At 35.2% G+C, this 17,459-nt stretch overlaps 1 protein-coding gene across 3 annotated transcripts in view; it reads left to right on the top strand.

Annotated features, from left to right (window-relative positions):
• The first annotated feature begins 221 nt into the window (after positions 1–221).
• LOC143238066 (divergent protein kinase domain 2A) overlaps positions 222–17,459 on the top strand; it is a 28,992-nt gene continuing 11,754 nt past the window's right edge. The window contains exons 1-2 of one of the 3 annotated variants that reach the window (XM_076477993.1): positions 222–1,932; positions 13,429–13,729. In XM_076477993.1, coding sequence (XP_076334108.1) covers positions 1,261–1,932; positions 13,429–13,729 — 973 coding nt within the window. In that variant the 5' untranslated portion in view covers positions 222–1,260. Of the gene's footprint in view, positions 1,933–2,199; positions 2,342–13,428; positions 13,730–17,459 lie in introns of those variants that run through there. The other 2 variants (XM_076477994.1, XM_076477995.1) reach the window with 2 other exon arrangements.

Genomic DNA, 17,459 nt, shown 5'->3' with positions numbered 1-17,459 from the left:
TTATTTTTGTGTCTTATTTTACAAAAGAAACGATTTTTTTTTCTCTGAAATTTCTTAGCAAAGTGTCCATGAAGAAAAAAATGCAATCAAAAGACTCTCCTCTTTCTTAAAGCTTTTTAAATTTTGTCAGTCAACGAAAAAATAAGGGACTGGAAATAATTATCTAATTTCTAGGTGACATGTATTGTTTGGAATTTGTTCAGAGCTGACGAGAACTCTCTGCACTAGCTTTTCATAACTTTGCAGTGATGGAGTAGAGCACATAGACATCATACCAGGAAATCATTCTTTATGTCATAGATTTTAAAAAAATAGTTTAACCAAAGAATCATTGGTTTTAAATGACAACCAAAATCTGAATTGCCAATGTGTGTGTGTTTTCTTATAGCAAAGCCACATCGGGCCATGTGCTGAGCCCACCGAGGGGAATTGAACCGCTGATTTTAGCGTTTTAAATCCGTAAACTTACCGCTGTACTAGCGAGGGGCGAATTGCCAATGAAGTACAGTATTATACACAATTAAAACAAATCTGAGACTAATTGTATGTTAATAATTAGGACCCTGTAAAAGTATGATAATATTGTGATGTTTTTGTTAACTTGTTCTTTAAAAATATTTGTCATACAAAGCCCAATCCATACACGATAACAAATGTAATTTATTTATTCGTTCAGTTTTTAAAGCTTGAACATTGTGTAACTTGTAAGCTGCCTTTAGAAATTACACTAAATGAAAATAATAAATAAACTTACTTGTGCCAATTCATGATTGAGACGAAAATACACCGACTCATCCACGATATATCTTGTATTTATGTATAATCTATTCCCAAAGGTACTGGATAGTAGAAAACCTGATGTTAAATATTCAGAACACTTTTAGGCCTAACTGATAATAAAGTCACGCAGCTTATAAAAATAGTCCACTTACAGTCTCGTTAAAACAATAAAATGCAGAGTTGGAAGTGGTTAATATTATGTTAAGAGGGCGTAGTTTATTATTTACTACCTTGTACTTTTCTTCAATTTAGTTCTCGTGGAAAGTATGAATGTATGGTTACGAGTTGTTTGTTTTGTGTGAATACATCGTGTATAATATATATATATGTATTCAGATTATGTATACGTGTGAAGTGCTGGTACAAGGGACGTTTTTACTTTATAAATTATACGCAGTCTCAATTAACGAGTAGTTAGTCATGTAATAATACGTTTAACAACAAAAAAATCAATGAAATCTGCAAGTACATCCTACTTAAATGAGTTCAATACAACATAGACGAATGAAAATTTTTAAAAGAAGAAAGGTTGTGGGATTAAGTATATTATTCATATCTTTAATTGTGTATTTATTGTTCACCTTAAGTTGCCATACTTTATACATGGATATTTCAAATTCGTATTTTACAGGAAATAATCTGTGTCCTGCCTGTTTTGAATCTAGTTTATGCTCGATATATGAAAACAAACAACTTAAACTTACAGGCTGGACAAGTGTTTGTTTTTTATCGTATTATTTTAATGCTAAAAATGTTCACTTTGGTGAAATTAATAAAACAAAAGTAGTTGTAAAAAAACTTGCACATGATTGGGAACTGTTGAACGGTGATAAAACAATATGTAAATTAAACGATTTGCCTGAAAACTGTGACGTAAGAAGAGCTATGAAAACATTATGTTTAGAGGTGCTTCATTTACCAGTGACGCTACAATATGTGATGACTGTTTATAACAAAGTACTTGAAAAAATTAAAGGACTAACAGATATAACAAGCTGCCCTTCACAAAGGTTAATTCAACATATTCATGAAAATGTACGAGAAACACACAGTAAAATAACCTTACATAAAGACTTGCAAGAAAGTGAAGGGGAGATTATTGCAGCTGTTGTATATAGTATGATTATTAATCCTGAACCACTTATCCTTCAGGTAAGTCAACAGTATGACAACACTTCATAATATACTGCAATATTAAATTTGTATATTAGTTAATTAGATAAAACTGTTATTAATACAATCCATATTAACAGCTTTAGTATTTACAGATATTGAAGTCTAATAAGTTGGTATGAGGTAATTTAATATTTGTAATTTGTATGTTAAAATAGTCTTTATATTATCCTTGTAATAAATAGAATGAAGAACTCTCTCTACTCTTTTTACTGCATACCTGAATACTTGGGTACCTTTGGTATTTTATAACCAATGATAAAATATTATATTCTTTGTTGTTTTTGCATACTTATATTTATAACTGCTGCCACAAGTAAATGATGTTTTTTGGAGATGGATGAGGGCACTGATGGCTGTACAGAAACTAAGAGACTGAGGAAATATTGTAAGCTTTCACAGCAGAAGATGTTTAGTCTTTTTTTCTTTTTTCAGTTATTTAAACATTGAAAGTTTCCTTGAAAACATGACAGAGAATTACAGGAAGGCATGAAATAGTTTAAGGAAAATGTTAAAGACAAATTTTGTTGACTAACTATTATGTGTAATATGTTGTCTACCATATTTTTATGATCATGCATCAACAAACTAAAACTGTATGGAACCAATAATAACATAAAAAAAAGTTTAAGGATGACAAGGGACCTGTTGTTTCAGCCAGACAGTAAATTATACTAAATTAAAAAAAAAAAAAGGAACCCAAAGCCAGCCCTTACCATTTAAATATTTATGGAAAAGCCCTGAATTACCTTAAATTTCTTGCATACACCATATCTGAAAGAAACCTATTTTAAAGGCAACTATCATATTAGAAAACTAAAGATATTGTAACTGGAGATGACTCCTACCCTGCCAAAATATATATTTATTAAATATTATCATCACATATAAGCACAATAAGGGACCTGATGGTACATCTAACCCATCCCATTTATAAGCTAAACTTCAAAATGAAAATAAAACAGTCAGATCCAACCATTATCATCCATATATTTGTCAGTCTTTCCCTTAAACTTCCTTAAATCTAATATTTCCATTGCATTTGAAGGCAACACATTTCAAAGTCAAACCACCCTGGTAGAAAAATAAAGCTGTCTCAGCTGAAGTTGACTTCTACCCTGCCACAGTTTATATTTGTGCCCTTTTCCTATATTCTAACTATTAAATATGAAAATGATGCATGAACACTTTCAGTTCCCTTAACAGTTTTAAACATCTTGATCATTTCTTCTCTAATTCTCTCGAAATAAGATGTTAACCTCTTATGACAATCTTTCCATTCTGGATCTTTCTCTGTAATTAAATGTCTTTCCAAAGGTAAGAAGCCCAAGTCTGAACACAGTAATCCAAATTAAGTTTTACTAGTGACACATAATAAAATTACAATTTGCATAGACTTATATTCAGTATTTCTGTAGATACAACATAAAATCATATTTGCCTTACCACTACAAACAGCATACAACTTGGATGGTTGAAGAGACTAATGAAGCTTTGCTCATTTGTATTTATGCCAACATTAATTAAAAATTGGCTAACCAGAACATAGATATTTTCTTCCATAATGCTTAAGGATATTCCCATCAACAATGTATTTATAATTTTAATTATAATAGATCATATGCAATACCTTACAATTATAATAATCATAAAGTATCTGCCACTTCTTCACCATACTAAAGTGGTTGCTGTTGTAAGACTGCACACTGATTATTGATGATCCATGCCACATTGTCAACTGATGATATGGTGTCCCCATGTCTCCCCTTATGGTTCAGATGTGGATAATGCCTGTTTATGGACCAATTATATGTTCTCTAGGAAAAGGATTCTTCACTGTGTGCAATTCTCTATAAGGAGAAGAATTCAGCTTTCTTCTAGTGTCCCTCTCAAACCTGTGGTAATACAAAAAAATGGCATTATTGCAGGGCTGGGCAGAATTCTGACTTCTAGCTGTTCAGTTAAATCACACAGATGGTAGCTTCATAATGTGCTGCTTAAATCTTCAGCAAAAACTGAAAAAAGTAGAATTTAATAACCCAGCAATCTCACAATCATCAGAAATGAGCCTTTCTTTATTGCTTCTCAAAGATCTTATTCCTATCTTATCATTATTCTTATCCTTAATACATTTAAAGAAATCCTTGCTGCTAATTTCTATCTTTTTTGTCAGTCTTTTCTTATATACCTTTATCAGTATTCTCATGTCCTCTTTGATCAACTCCCTTGATCTTCAGTAATTCTCTAGGTTTTCTGTCATAACTGTTTACTCTAGCAATTTTGAACAAATTATGAAATGGTACTACCTTTGTTTCACTAAAAGCTGTCTTGACTTTGATTTGCCCTTTAAGCATTGCTAATTTTGTTTTTTTTTCATAGTGCATAATTCTATCATACCCTTTATTTTTGTGCCATTTCAGAATGTGTTTATCATGTGACTATTCTCCACCAGTCACACTGTACCACCTATATTAGTGCAGGTAGTTTCCTTAAGTATTCTAACTTAATTCTCACTTTCTTGATTGACATTACAGTGTATAGATGTGTGTTTACTTTGCTCCATGTGCCTGCTTTTTTGTTATGACTGAGTTTTGGTACTTCACCAGTTTAAACTTCATGTTTGTTTCAAATTTTAAGTTTTGTTTTTGAAAGAATTCTTCCATGATTTTAATTTTAGTTTGAAATATGAATTCTAATTTTATGGCTGTGGATAAAGTTCCTGCCAAGGTAGATTGATGATATCTTTCTTCAAGCTTTAATTCACAAGGAGTCGCACACTTTTGCTCAGCAGTCAGTTCATTCTCCTTTTCCTCCTGAACAAGCTTCTAAGGAAGAATTTATTCAGGGTGACAATTATGTGGACTCTATTTTTTGGCACCAGTCATTTTTTTGTTAGTCACATAATGCTGATAGTCATCACAGCTTGCTGACCTCACTGTTCTTACCCCTTATTGATCACATATGTCAAATTTTAAATGTTTCATCTTTAGCCCTTGATTCCTCTCTACCTTGTTGGGTGAGGAACCTAATTCTGTTTATCATAATTTTCCCCTTTCACTTGACATCTGAGTTTATGCTCAACATTTTGCTGATCAGTTACTGTCAGGTATGGGTATACCTTGTACTACTTGATTGGTGGACCAATATTCTTTATCATACCAGCAGATCTTGAATTCCTTTTTGGATTCCAAAATTCTGGATCATCTTTTTCCCCAGTTGGCTACCCTATTCCAGGCATTTCTATCCTGACCCTCATTTCCAATTTCCCCATTTATTCATATGAGTAATGGTATGTATTTTCCAGGGCATGTTGGGACCCAAGTTTCAACAGTTCTCAACCATTTAGTATATCTTGACAACATATCTGGTTCTATGGTTTCTGCTTTCAGTTTAGGTCTCTCTCCTCATCCTCTTCCAATATTTCTTTCACTTCTCCATAGGATCTTGCTGAGTTTGTTATGGACATCCTTTACAAAGGAGCTATCAAACAGGTAGTGTCCATTTATCTGGGATTTTACTCTTGTTTATTTGCTCTCCTTGAAAAGACAGGAGACTGGAAACCCATCATAGACCTGACCTCTGAAGGAAGCTCTTATTCCCTTGTGTTTGGTGCACATACCTTCCCTTCAATGGATGCTAATTGCCCAGAGAAACTTACTGTACAATCCCTTCAATCATCCTATTATCATTCCTCCTGGGATCAGGACTGACCTTGCATGGTACCTCAATAGGAAAATAATCATGGTGGAGTTCCCATTCCTCTACCTCATTCTGACAGTCACCTGTCCAGAGAGGTTTCTTTGGTTGGTTGGAGAGCTTTCCTCAAATCTAGGGAGATTTTGGGGCAATCATCATTTGTGGAAATTACATTCAATATCATCCTCCCTGACTCTTGCTTGGCTGTTCATTAGGCTATGCTTCATTTCATTCTAATTCTCCAAGGGTGGGTGGTAAAGGTTTATTCAAACAATTTCACTTTCATTGGTTATTACCTTGTCTCAATGTTTTCAGACATTCAACATCTTGTACTGGGCCCACATTTTAACAATATTAGCATGTCATACTCACAGAATAATGAATCTTGGGGCCAACCCATTGTTTGGTCCCAGCCATTCTACCAGTTGAGTGGGCCCTTCATCTTAAAGTATTTCAATGGCTGTGTTCTCACCTAGAAACACCAAATATAGATGTATTATCCACTTACTGGAATGCCAAATTACCTTACTTTTGATCTCCTACTTCTGGAGGTAGATGCATTCAGTTAGGATTGGAGGGCACCTTCATCTATATGCTTACCCTCCTTTAAGACTAATCTCCAAGGTAATTTTCATCATTCACACCACTCCTTGTTGCACTTTGCTTGTTGCTCCATGTTGACTGGCTCAGATGTTGTTTTTTTTGCTCTGGTCATTACTGGAACAGCAGTTTCTGTCCCTTATATCTGTCCAGATTGCTCCTCCAGCTACCAGACATCACCAAACTCCATATTCCCAAGTGGCCTTTGTTCAATCTCTTGCCTTAGCTCAGGAACTCCTTCCTTGTGTAATGTCTTTTCATACCTGTACCATTCAGTCTTCTTCATTGTCTGTGTACCAGATATGTTGGTCTACCTTCAGATGGTGGTTATTTCATCACGACTTGCATCCTTCTGTTTTTTATCTATCCCGTTTCTTTAACTGATTGTTTGATCAGGGTTTGTCCTTGTCAACAGTTGCAAGTTATCGTGCTGCTCTATCAAACACATTCCAATTTTCCTGATTCTGTAAAGCTTTTACCTCTTCAATTCTTTCCCTCCTTTTTCGTTTCTTTTGTCTTGCTTGTTCTCCACATTCTTTGGTTCTTCAAGATCAATATCTTAATGTTGTTCTTTATGCCCTGCCTGGTTCTCCCTTTGAATGCATTGCTATATGTTCCTTTTGTCATCTTTCCCTTAAGATCTATTTTCTTCTCCTCCTGCATGTGCCATTGTCATTCTGATGTTTATCTAATTAATATTTTCCATACCTTTCTCTAGTCCTCGTATGTTATTCTTTACCTGGATTGTGCCTTCCTCTTAAGAAAGCTGCTGCCTGTGAAGCTTTTTTTTTGCTTTTTCTCCTATTTTCTTACTATTTATTCCTCTATTTTATTCACATTCAGATCCAAATTGCTTTCTCTGCCCTTTGCATTACCTGCATTGTTATTTGTTTCATACCACCTCCATTTGTGGCACCTGCTCTCACCTATTTTTACTACATAGAATCCCTTTGTTTTCCAGGACCTGTTTTCTGTTACCATTGTTGGCGAGGTTTTGTAACTCATGCAGCTAGTATATTCTTGTTCATGACACATTACTGGCTGTACAATGTTTCACTTTTTAGTCACTTACCTATGTACTTGTCTGTTCAAATTTGTCAACCTTTGGAGGAGATCATTCAATTATCTGGATGACTCTCAGTACATTCATAGCATACTATTTGCATAATGTGGCTGTGTTTTCCTTGATCAAATATAATCTTTCTCCTGTGGTGATTCTCCACATATCTGTTCACCTTTGACTCAAAACTAGTGGTGAGTAAACATTGCACATATAGAGGGCAGCACAAGTTGAGAAAAGCTATGAAAATGATAATTTTCCCATATTAATATTCATGTTCAATGTCCTAGCTTATTCACTAAGATTGTTAAGTTACTTTTAGAAAATCAAGCATTCTTAGTAAAATTTGCTTTTCCCAGATTGAAATAGAATGTACAGTAAGCCAGCATGTCCATAGTTTATACTTATAACAGAATAACTACTGTGTGATGACATGTAGTACAGATAATTATAAGTATAAACTATATTTCTCATATGGTACTTACCTCCACTCACAAGATTAGCTATTTTTGTCAGTTATGCCCTCTATACACATTTATTTATACATGTCACAAACCTTCTGCTCTCCCCTGTTGAAATTGAACAATTACAACATGTCTCTAATGTAAGTCATCATGCATCAATCTCCACCAATAGAAGCATGACGTACATGACACATGTAACTCCTTTTATACACCTTTATGATACTTTTTTTTTTTTTTTTGTATGGCAGTGCTCCTTTTAGTATGTCCAAAGTTTAACATTCATATTTAATACATTTACAAAGTGACTTTCATTTGTTTTCACTTCTGGCTTCTATTTAGACTATTTCTTAACTTTGCTTCAATCACAGTTTATTACAATTGCATTGTTATTTATACTTTTTTATTACTGGTTGACTCTTCCCTATTATGAATTCCAAAATTTATGTTACAACATTTAGGGTAATTCCTGTGACTAGTACTAGGTCTCAGGCCTCAGGTGTGAGCAAATCGGATTTACCCCACTTACTCTTGAACAAGTTCAGCCTGTTCTGGTGGGGGAAGACTTGGATCACCTATTTCACTTTATGATTTTGCCATGCCTTCCCATGCTCTTTCTGAGGACACAGTTTGGTCTGATACAGTCTTTTTTGGATTTTGTTTCTCTGGTATGTGATGTTTTATCCCTATTCCCTATGAACTGTATCCTTCTTTAAAACATAACTAATCTTCTTATTTCTATTTAGTTTTTCTCCCCTTCCTAGATATTTGGTCATACAATTCCCACTTTGCATCACAATTAAGTGATGGGAATAGCTTCCTTAGCCTCCCATGTGCTTCAGATCACTCTACTCTTGCGTATCATATCATCGTGTAGATTGTCCTTTTCTGCACCAACAATTATTAGGTTCCATTTTGCTTGTTTGTTGTGTGGACCCCAAATCTGTAAATCTGACCCAAGTCCAAGTTTTTCACCTTTGTCTTACCCTCACAAATCTTTTACAGTGTTTCTGTACCATCCATCAACTCCTTGAAGCTCTTCACCAAAATCCTGAGGGGTTTTCTGGTGACATACTCTCCCTTCTTTCTTCCATGTTGGTTTGCTTGTCATCTTCATTTCTGGCTCTATGTATGTGGCTTATCTGTTGTTGGAATCTTTTAGGTCATAATGCAACCTTAACTTGTGTCTGTTTATCCTCATCTTTGGGATTTATGTATAGTCCCATTTCTGCAGCAGTATGTCTTTGATATGAGACCTGAGTCTGGAATCATGAACTGCATCAATACAACAAGTCTACCCTTTCCAATATTGTTACCTAATTGTCTCAGTTAGAGCCTAATATAGCACCTGTTACTATTTCCCAATCCTTGTTTCTTGTTCTTGGTGTGACTCATCTTGTAGTTTTATTTAATGAGATATGGCATGTCCCTAACAGTTTTAGTAACTGCCCAATTGGTTCTGGTCTAGTGGAAGCTTGACTTGCTGATTTTCTTTATCACTGGTATCCTTTTGTTAAGGATCAATGAGTTCTTTAAGTTTTTTTGGAAAGATTAGTGATCTTGTTTTCTTTCCATACCATCTGTGTCTCCTATATCTGTTTCCTTCCCTCTTCCTTCAGATCCCATGACCAGCCAGCATTGGTTGGAAGTTGTTCAGGAACTATTCTCTCAACAGGCCATCAAACCTGTTCTACTTTTTTACCAAGTTTTTATTCCAGGCTCTTTGTTGCTCCCAGGAAAGCTGGGGACTGGAGGTCTGTCATTGATGTCTCCTGTCTGTCTCTTTGTTCAACTGTTCTCTTTTACTCTGGAGTCATTTCTCATCCTACAATGGGCATATGGATGATCAAGATGGATGTTGCCAATGCTTATCTCCACATCCTCATATCATCACAGTCTCATATCTATCTTCAATTCATCCATCACAGCATGGTTTACCAGTTATATGCCTTACTCTTTGGCCTGGTTTCTGTCTGTTATGTTTTCTGTCAGGTGGTCAGAGTTTTTGCTTGCTACCTTCATGCTTTGGGGTTGTGATTCCACCATTATATGAACGATTGGCTTTTTTGAAACTGGAGTTAACCTGTCATACTTGTTAACTCCTTTTACTGGTTGCTTGGATGGGCTGGTTAATCAAATTGGAAAAGTCATTTCTTTGACCTACCTGATATCTCATTTACATGGATTTCTTTTTCAACACTCATCTCAGTTGGATCCAACCTTCACCTCTACTAAGATTTGTTTGCATGGAAATGCTAGTTTTCCATGCTCTTTCATCTCCTTCATTTTCTGCTCACAAGCTCCTATTGTTTTTGAGGATGTGGTCTTCAGTGACATCACTGGTCCCCCTCAGTTGTGTGCATGTGCAATCCCTTAAATGAGCTCTTCATAGTTAGTATTGAACCTTATTCAAGATCCATTGTAAGCTCCTATTACCTTTCCTCCTACCCTGGTGGATGATTTGCATTGGCGGTTGGACAAAGCCCATATGTTGGTTGGCATCCTGCTTCCTCCTAGTCATCTGGACTTATACATTTTGATGGATGCCTCCTCTTAATGCAGGGGTGTATGTGTCATTCACCAGGAAGCTTTGGGTTGTTGATGAAAGGTTCTTTGTATATCAATGTCCTCAAATATTTAACATTTTGTTTGGCATAGAATCATTTCTTTCCCCTTACAAGACATCATCTGTTGATGATTCATTCTGGAAATGCCACTTGCTTTCCAATTGCCAAAAACAAGACAGTTGATTTCCTTTGGATTGATGCATATAAAATTGAAATACAGAAATAAAATAAATGTTTAGCCAGATCTTCATTTAAGACTGTCAGACATTGACCCAGAAATTGGCAGGATTGTTTTAACAAAGCCGTATCATCCTTTACATTAAAGTAAGTCATAAGATTTTTTAAAAATTTTCCATATTTAAATTTTTTATTGTTCTTTTTGTAAAATTAGAATCAAACTGTAAAGATAGTAGAATACATACATGATACACCAGTTACACGTGATAAAATTATTTTTGATTGGAAGTGGTCCATCAATACAGTAAAGCAAAGTATGGGAACCACTGTTGTAGCAGATTGTCTTTCTCACCTCAACCAAATATAACCACCAGAATGGTCTTAGATCCCCTCATTTTCTGGCAACTTTTCCATTGACAGCTCATATATGCTTTACCATTCTACCTATCTTCTCTATATGGATCACTCCTTCCTCCCAAAGACCTTGGCAGGTAAGAAGGGTAACTCCTCCTTTTTTCCTGTTTTTCATATCTTCTCTTATATCCATATAAACTTCTGTGTCTAGTATGTACATTTTACTATTATTGCCTGCACATCTTACTTCATGGTACCAGTTCCCTACACATCATCCCTTGGCAGTCTACCTCTGTTTCAGATGTCTGTCCTCACCAGTTGGATTCAAAGTTTAATTCAGTAGGCTTATTCCACTGGAATTTGTTCAAGGTGTCTTCTAATCAGATTCTACACCTCATCTTTTCTCTCTCATCTTGTCTTCATTAGCCATTGGAGGAAGTCCTACAGTTGGACTTATGGACTACACGTGATATGTTGGTCTCTCATTATTTACACAATATCATGGTTTCTTTTTCAATAGGTTTTTGTCTTTCACCTGTGGTTGCTCTTTAAGCTTCAATTTGACTTTGGCTGGGTGAGTTTATGTTCCTACTTTTCCTTTCAGGAGCCTTTGCTTCATTTACTTATTATTTGGATCCCACTTTGTGGCAAGTGGTGCATGACCAATAATTTTTCAACATAAAATCTGCATTCTAAAGCCATGTTGACTCGTGCTTTATCTTTCATGGTTTTGCAAAGCACAATACAGAGATAGGGTGTTCTACAAGAGAGCTTGTAGAGAAATAACCTCACAATGTAACTGCTTCATAAACTTACCTTTAACAGACTGTACCACTCATGGTTAAGGTAGAAGGGGATAGCTGCCCATCCCTACCCTGCCTTGTATTGAATAACTTGGTATGGTATGCTTTTCAGAATAGGGTTTTGTGGTCTCCCATTGCACTGTCTCAGGTGATGATATTCCTCTGGACTTTCCACCATGTTCTCAACCGTTTTTCTTCTAGGGAAGTATTGGAGTCCTTACCACTTTTTTAGTTCCAAGCTATTCGAGTGGTCGACAATGAAGGCACCCTTCTGAATGTGTTCCACACAAAAATGACTATAACCTTTTAGTGCAGAGTAAGGCTGCAGTATTTTGCAGCTGTAGATGACTCACTATCCTCCAGTATGCAATATACACTTATGAAGAAGCAAGATGTCAAACTGCAGTTCATCCCTTCAGTTGGTAGCACTCATTCTACCCCTATGTCTGTGATATTACTTTGTAGCTGGGTTTTGAATTTAGTGTAGAACCAAGCAGCATATGTCCTCACACATTTATGGTCATCTATATTCCTCCCGTAATCATACTTCTTTGGTATTGTACATCACAGTGGAGGTAAGGGGGAATGTTCTGATTCTGTTCTTTTTTGCTATCCTTTTGTTGTTTCTTATTTCAAAGAGGTTATTGCTTTTCAGATGTTTATGGTCAGTTTCATTCTGAGGAGATACTTTATATTATGTAGATGTCTTTTCGATATTGTAAATTAGATCCTTGGATTGATAAATCAAAGTGAACGTGTGTCATTTGTGGTTCTAGATTCCCCCTAGCCTCTTGAACATGAATTGAAGACCTGACAGTTTTCTTCCAACCCCTTAATGGATGTTGGTTCCTAATGCATGGGTTTTGCATGTAGTTGGCTCACTGTGTAAGGTTCATCATGCCCCAGCCACTCTAGACCTAGGGGCACATTCATTGTTTTACTCACTTTTATACTTTGGGGAATTGAGTTGCATATATATTTGCATGGTTAGGATCACTATCCTTCCACAGTTCTCTCCCACTTGGATTTGCTCCACTTTTTTCCACCCTTATCTAGTACACATTTTATCATATCTTCTAATGTGACTTGCTCATTTTTTAGGTATCCTTCAAATGATTTCAAGGGGTACTTCTATGATTCTTTCACATTGGTCCTACCACCTAGTCAATGTGGGATCCTAACTAATGTTGTAAGTGGAGAAAATTATCATATCAGGAATTTTAATTTTCCTACACTGAAAATATATTTCTGATAAGTACTTCCATGCACTCACAGTTCCTATCTTTCCACCCCTCTTTCCTTTGGAATTTAAGTTTTCTTCCAAAGTTCAAAGTGTTGTTCAGTAGAGGCATCTAGAGGGAGTGCATCATACTCCTATTGGTTGAGAAGTGACACATGATGGTTTACATTGAGATATGTTGGTATAATTTGAGTCCAGTCATGAGGGAGCAGAAGGCTTGTGGCATGTGTAAAGAAAAACTTGCATAAGGATGAAAATAACCAATTTTGCAAGAGAGAAAATTGCCTATCAAAAGTACATGTTCAGTATAGGAAAATTATAACTTCTTGCAAACCTGTAAATCAATTAGTTTTAAAAAGTATGTTTAAAGTGTAGGTCTTTTTTTTTTCTCTCAAATAGTGACATAATATTGTACGTTGTGAACTTACAAAAACAGATAAGTACTTGAAATTCTGACATTTATCCAACCCTGTTTGTAAAAATGTTTTTATACACAATTTTATCAATTGTTTTGCAGGCATTTCCAGCAAAGTCTGGGTGGCCATTTCCTATGTACAAAGGAGGATGTGGGAGGACAGTTGTTGAAGAGTTTGTAGGAAGAACTCTTGCAGAGTATGAAGATGCTCCTTGGCCAGTACGAGCCAACTTAGCACGTCAGTTGATCGAGATGGCTCAGATTCTTACAGAAAACTCACTAAACTTTGCTCTCTATCTTACTGATGTGAATACCCACAACTTTGCAGTGAATGAAGACCAAAAGATTGTTCTTGTAGATGCAGAAAATATCATTGTTGTAGACAGATTACAAGTTAGAAAAGGTAAGTTTTTAGTTTCACAACTATAATAATGTTCAGTGTAAACAAGTAACTAATTTTGATAACTGTAAAGTGTATTTACAGTAATACATTATTGTAGTCATGTGTAGTTGAATAAAATACCAAACTGACATAGGATTTTGTATCTTAAAAAATCAAAGATGAATGTATGCTATAAGAGTCAGCTTAATTTTATTTGATTTTTATGAATGCTTGTGTGTTTTATACTTGATACATAGTAGATAATGTTAATGATAATAAGTAGCTCAGTTGGTTTGTGAAAAACCCTCTGTTTAAAGTATTTAATTTTGCCTTGAAAATACCATATGCAACATATATTTCAATAAAAATTGACGCATTTAACATTTTATTTTTATTCATTTGAAAGTAGAAGTGATTTCCATTTTTATTAACTACTAACTCAAATAATAATAATACAAGTAAACTTTTGTACTAGAAAATTAACCATATCCTATAGCTGGGAGGGCAGGGCCCATAACACTGTAATATGAAACCAATGCTGCAAATAAACTGGACAAAGTGTTTTGTATTTGGATTTTGATGATAATACAGATAAAATTATCTTTGCAACAATATTTCATCCAATGCTGTGGCTGTTGAGTTACATCAAAGTTATTGGCAATATATCTTTAACTACAGAAAGATATAATTAATATTTTATCATTCTTTGTGGCAGTGAGTCAAAATGGAATTGAAACCGACTCATCTTCACAATAGGCCAGTAATATTATCCAAAAGTAAAGTATTTACTACTAGGTACATCTAATTGTTAGGTTAATCAAATAGTATTTTCATATTGAGAAATTAAGTAATTAGTTAATAATGTGTTTCTAATAAGATTAGCTAGGACTGAACATCTGTTAATTTCAAAATTAATACTTATCTATTCACTCATAATATCTTCTATAGCTTTTCTGTGCTGTCAGATTTGCAAGCCATCAGCCTTTTGCAAACTCCTACCTAATATCACATCAAATGAGTTGATTTTTTACTAATGCATGATGATATCATCATGCAGCAGAACACTCAACCAGTATGAATGCAATACCTCCATGCTCTTTGATTCCCCATGTATTTTTTGATCATGAATCCCTATTTTTCTCTTTGGTACTGTATTAACCAGATGTGTTTAAATTTGTTGTCTGTGTTCAATGTATAGAGATTTGATTTATTAATGAAAATTTCAATTTCTTTAGCTTTGTATTTCAAGAGTTTTAATTTTTATCATTTCTTGAATTATGGTAATTTATAACTAATCCTGAATATGGAATGTTATTCACACTCAGGTCTTATTGCTGCTGTGGCTTTTGGAGGATCCTTGACTGCCAAGGCCTTAATAGCCATTGCTCAACATGTGGATTACCACATGTTTAATGGGCCAGCTACTTACAATGCATCAGTAAATTTTCTTTCTCCTTAAGTGGGAATGATTTATTGGATTATGTCACCACCTACTTTGTTTTGTGTAGTATTCTACCATTTGTTAAATGATGTTAATCTTTCAATCTCTTACACGATTTCATTTTCAAGTATATTTCTTTTCTTCTCTTTTGCCTGTGTTTTTGTTATAGTTTTTTCATATTATCATTTTATGACCCACTTCTCTTGCATGTACCTTTTTGTTAGAATATATACCTCATCCTTTCTCTGTTAACTTTCTCATTATAAATACTTTGTTATTTTCTGCATTCATAACCAATTTTGTCAAGATTTGTTGGCTTTCTTATCTTCCTTTTTTCTCCAATTCCCTATCATTGGTTTTGATCTAACCAGCATGGCGTCCAGTACCCTTATTTTCACTAATTAGTTCCTTATCTTTGTATTTTTCATCTTTTTTACTCTTTTGCATTCTCCTTCTTAAATTCACCTTTTATTTGTGCCACTTCTTCATGCATTTGATAGCTTTTGTGGATATCTATTTCCTTCTGTGTTTGGTCTGTTTGACTTATTTTGCTCTATCCTTCCTTATTTTGTTCCACTGCTATCAGGAATAGTTAGATCAAGTAACATTCCTCTTTACAGTACCCCCTTTGTTTTACCTGTGTATCTATTGTTTGGCTCCTTTTCTTTGTTTAGCTGTCTTCTGTAACTTTTTTTTCACACCTAGTGACTTGGTATGATAATATACAACTTCTCTCCTCATTCTATTTCCAGATTTTCTTTTCCTCTTTCTTTCCTTGCCCTTTACTTTTATTTCTTTTCTATATTAGTCTCTTTCCTACCTTCAATTTCAGATTCCAAGACATCTTCCTTTTCTCATCTTACATCTACCAGTAAGTTTGTTCATCATTACGCTTGCCAGTGACTATCACACACACACACACACACACACAATTCTGTAGGTATTTTTCTTTCCTCCAGTTGTTAGTCTCACTTTCTGATAAGTTACATTAACTATGCTCACATAGATAGCTATTCTCATTCAGTGATACCTTCTATATGGAAATTGTTTTTTTTTGCATGCCACAAGCTTTGAGCTCCCACATACCCTATGATTAACATGGTTCAACTTTATCTTCTGTGGAATGCATTACACCACCCTGATGCATGTAATTCTATTGAATTATCACTCTTTGTTTGGTAGTTCTCATGTCAAGATCTTGTTATTGTGCTCTTTATTCATGGAACATTTTCCACCATTGGTCTTTGGGTTTTTGTTTTCTTCTGGTTGACCCACTGCTCCTTTTCTTATGAATTATTCGTTTGGATGATTGAACAGGGGTCTTTGGTCTTCTCAATCTTGAATATTGGGCAACTTTAAACTACACTTTTTTCATTTTTGTGGTATTGTAAAGTTCTTACCTCTTCTACCGTCTCCCTACTATTGTGTTCCTTCTGTAACTTTCATCCTCATCAGTGTGCAGTCCTTCCAAATTAGGATGTCATTATGGTTCTTCACTGTCTTACTTTTCTTCCATTTGTACCTCTGTTTTTGTATTTGATTTTTTTACTTTTCCGTTATGATTTATTGGCCTGTGCAAATCATTGATCAAATTTATTTGCCATCAATGTTTTGTGAACCTTTTCTCATTCCACATGTGTTCTCTTTTATTTGGATTGATCTTTCCCAAAACTTTGCTAGCTCATCAGGACAACATCTTCTTGCTGATTTCTTCTCCTTCCATTTCTCACGTTCATTCTTGTTCTGATATGGGTAGATGAATATGTCTCATATGTGCTCTTTCTTGTTATATTTTTCTGCATGGTTTTTTCATGGTGTGTGTTCCTATCTCTTTGATTCATGATAACTATCTTTTGTTCATGCCCTTCAGTATGGATTCCTGTATGTGGTGAGGGGACCTCCCAGTAAAGGTTCTGTTCTTTCAGTTTACCTCTTCTGGGATCTAAACATTCACCCACGTTTGCCATACATGGTTACTTGTGAAGGGGAGGAGAGGATCCTGGTGGTTGAGAGGTCCAACCCTAACACACCACTCTAGCCTTGGATTCCTGTAGATGGGCAGACTGGGGTGGCTCCCCTAGGGTAAGTTGGCTGGTCCACTTGGGCTAGGGTCAACCAAGTACTAATGTTGGATGTTCTAAACAGGTGTTGTGGACACTGTATCTGATGCTGGTGTTTAGGTATAGTGCTTGCAAAACCTGGCATTGCTGCAGTGTTCTTCTTTGGCATTGTAGTGCATCCCCTCATGGGTGGAGTCAGTGGGCACCGAAATATTCCTTTTTTTTTATTATGGACCCTCCAAATAAAAAC

Source organism: Tachypleus tridentatus, chromosome 13 (assembly GCF_004210375.1).
Source record: "Tachypleus tridentatus isolate NWPU-2018 chromosome 13, ASM421037v1, whole genome shotgun sequence".
Classification (NCBI taxonomy): Eukaryota; Metazoa; Arthropoda; class Merostomata; order Xiphosura; family Limulidae; genus Tachypleus; species Tachypleus tridentatus.
This window is presented reverse-complemented; position numbering and strand designations above follow the sequence as displayed.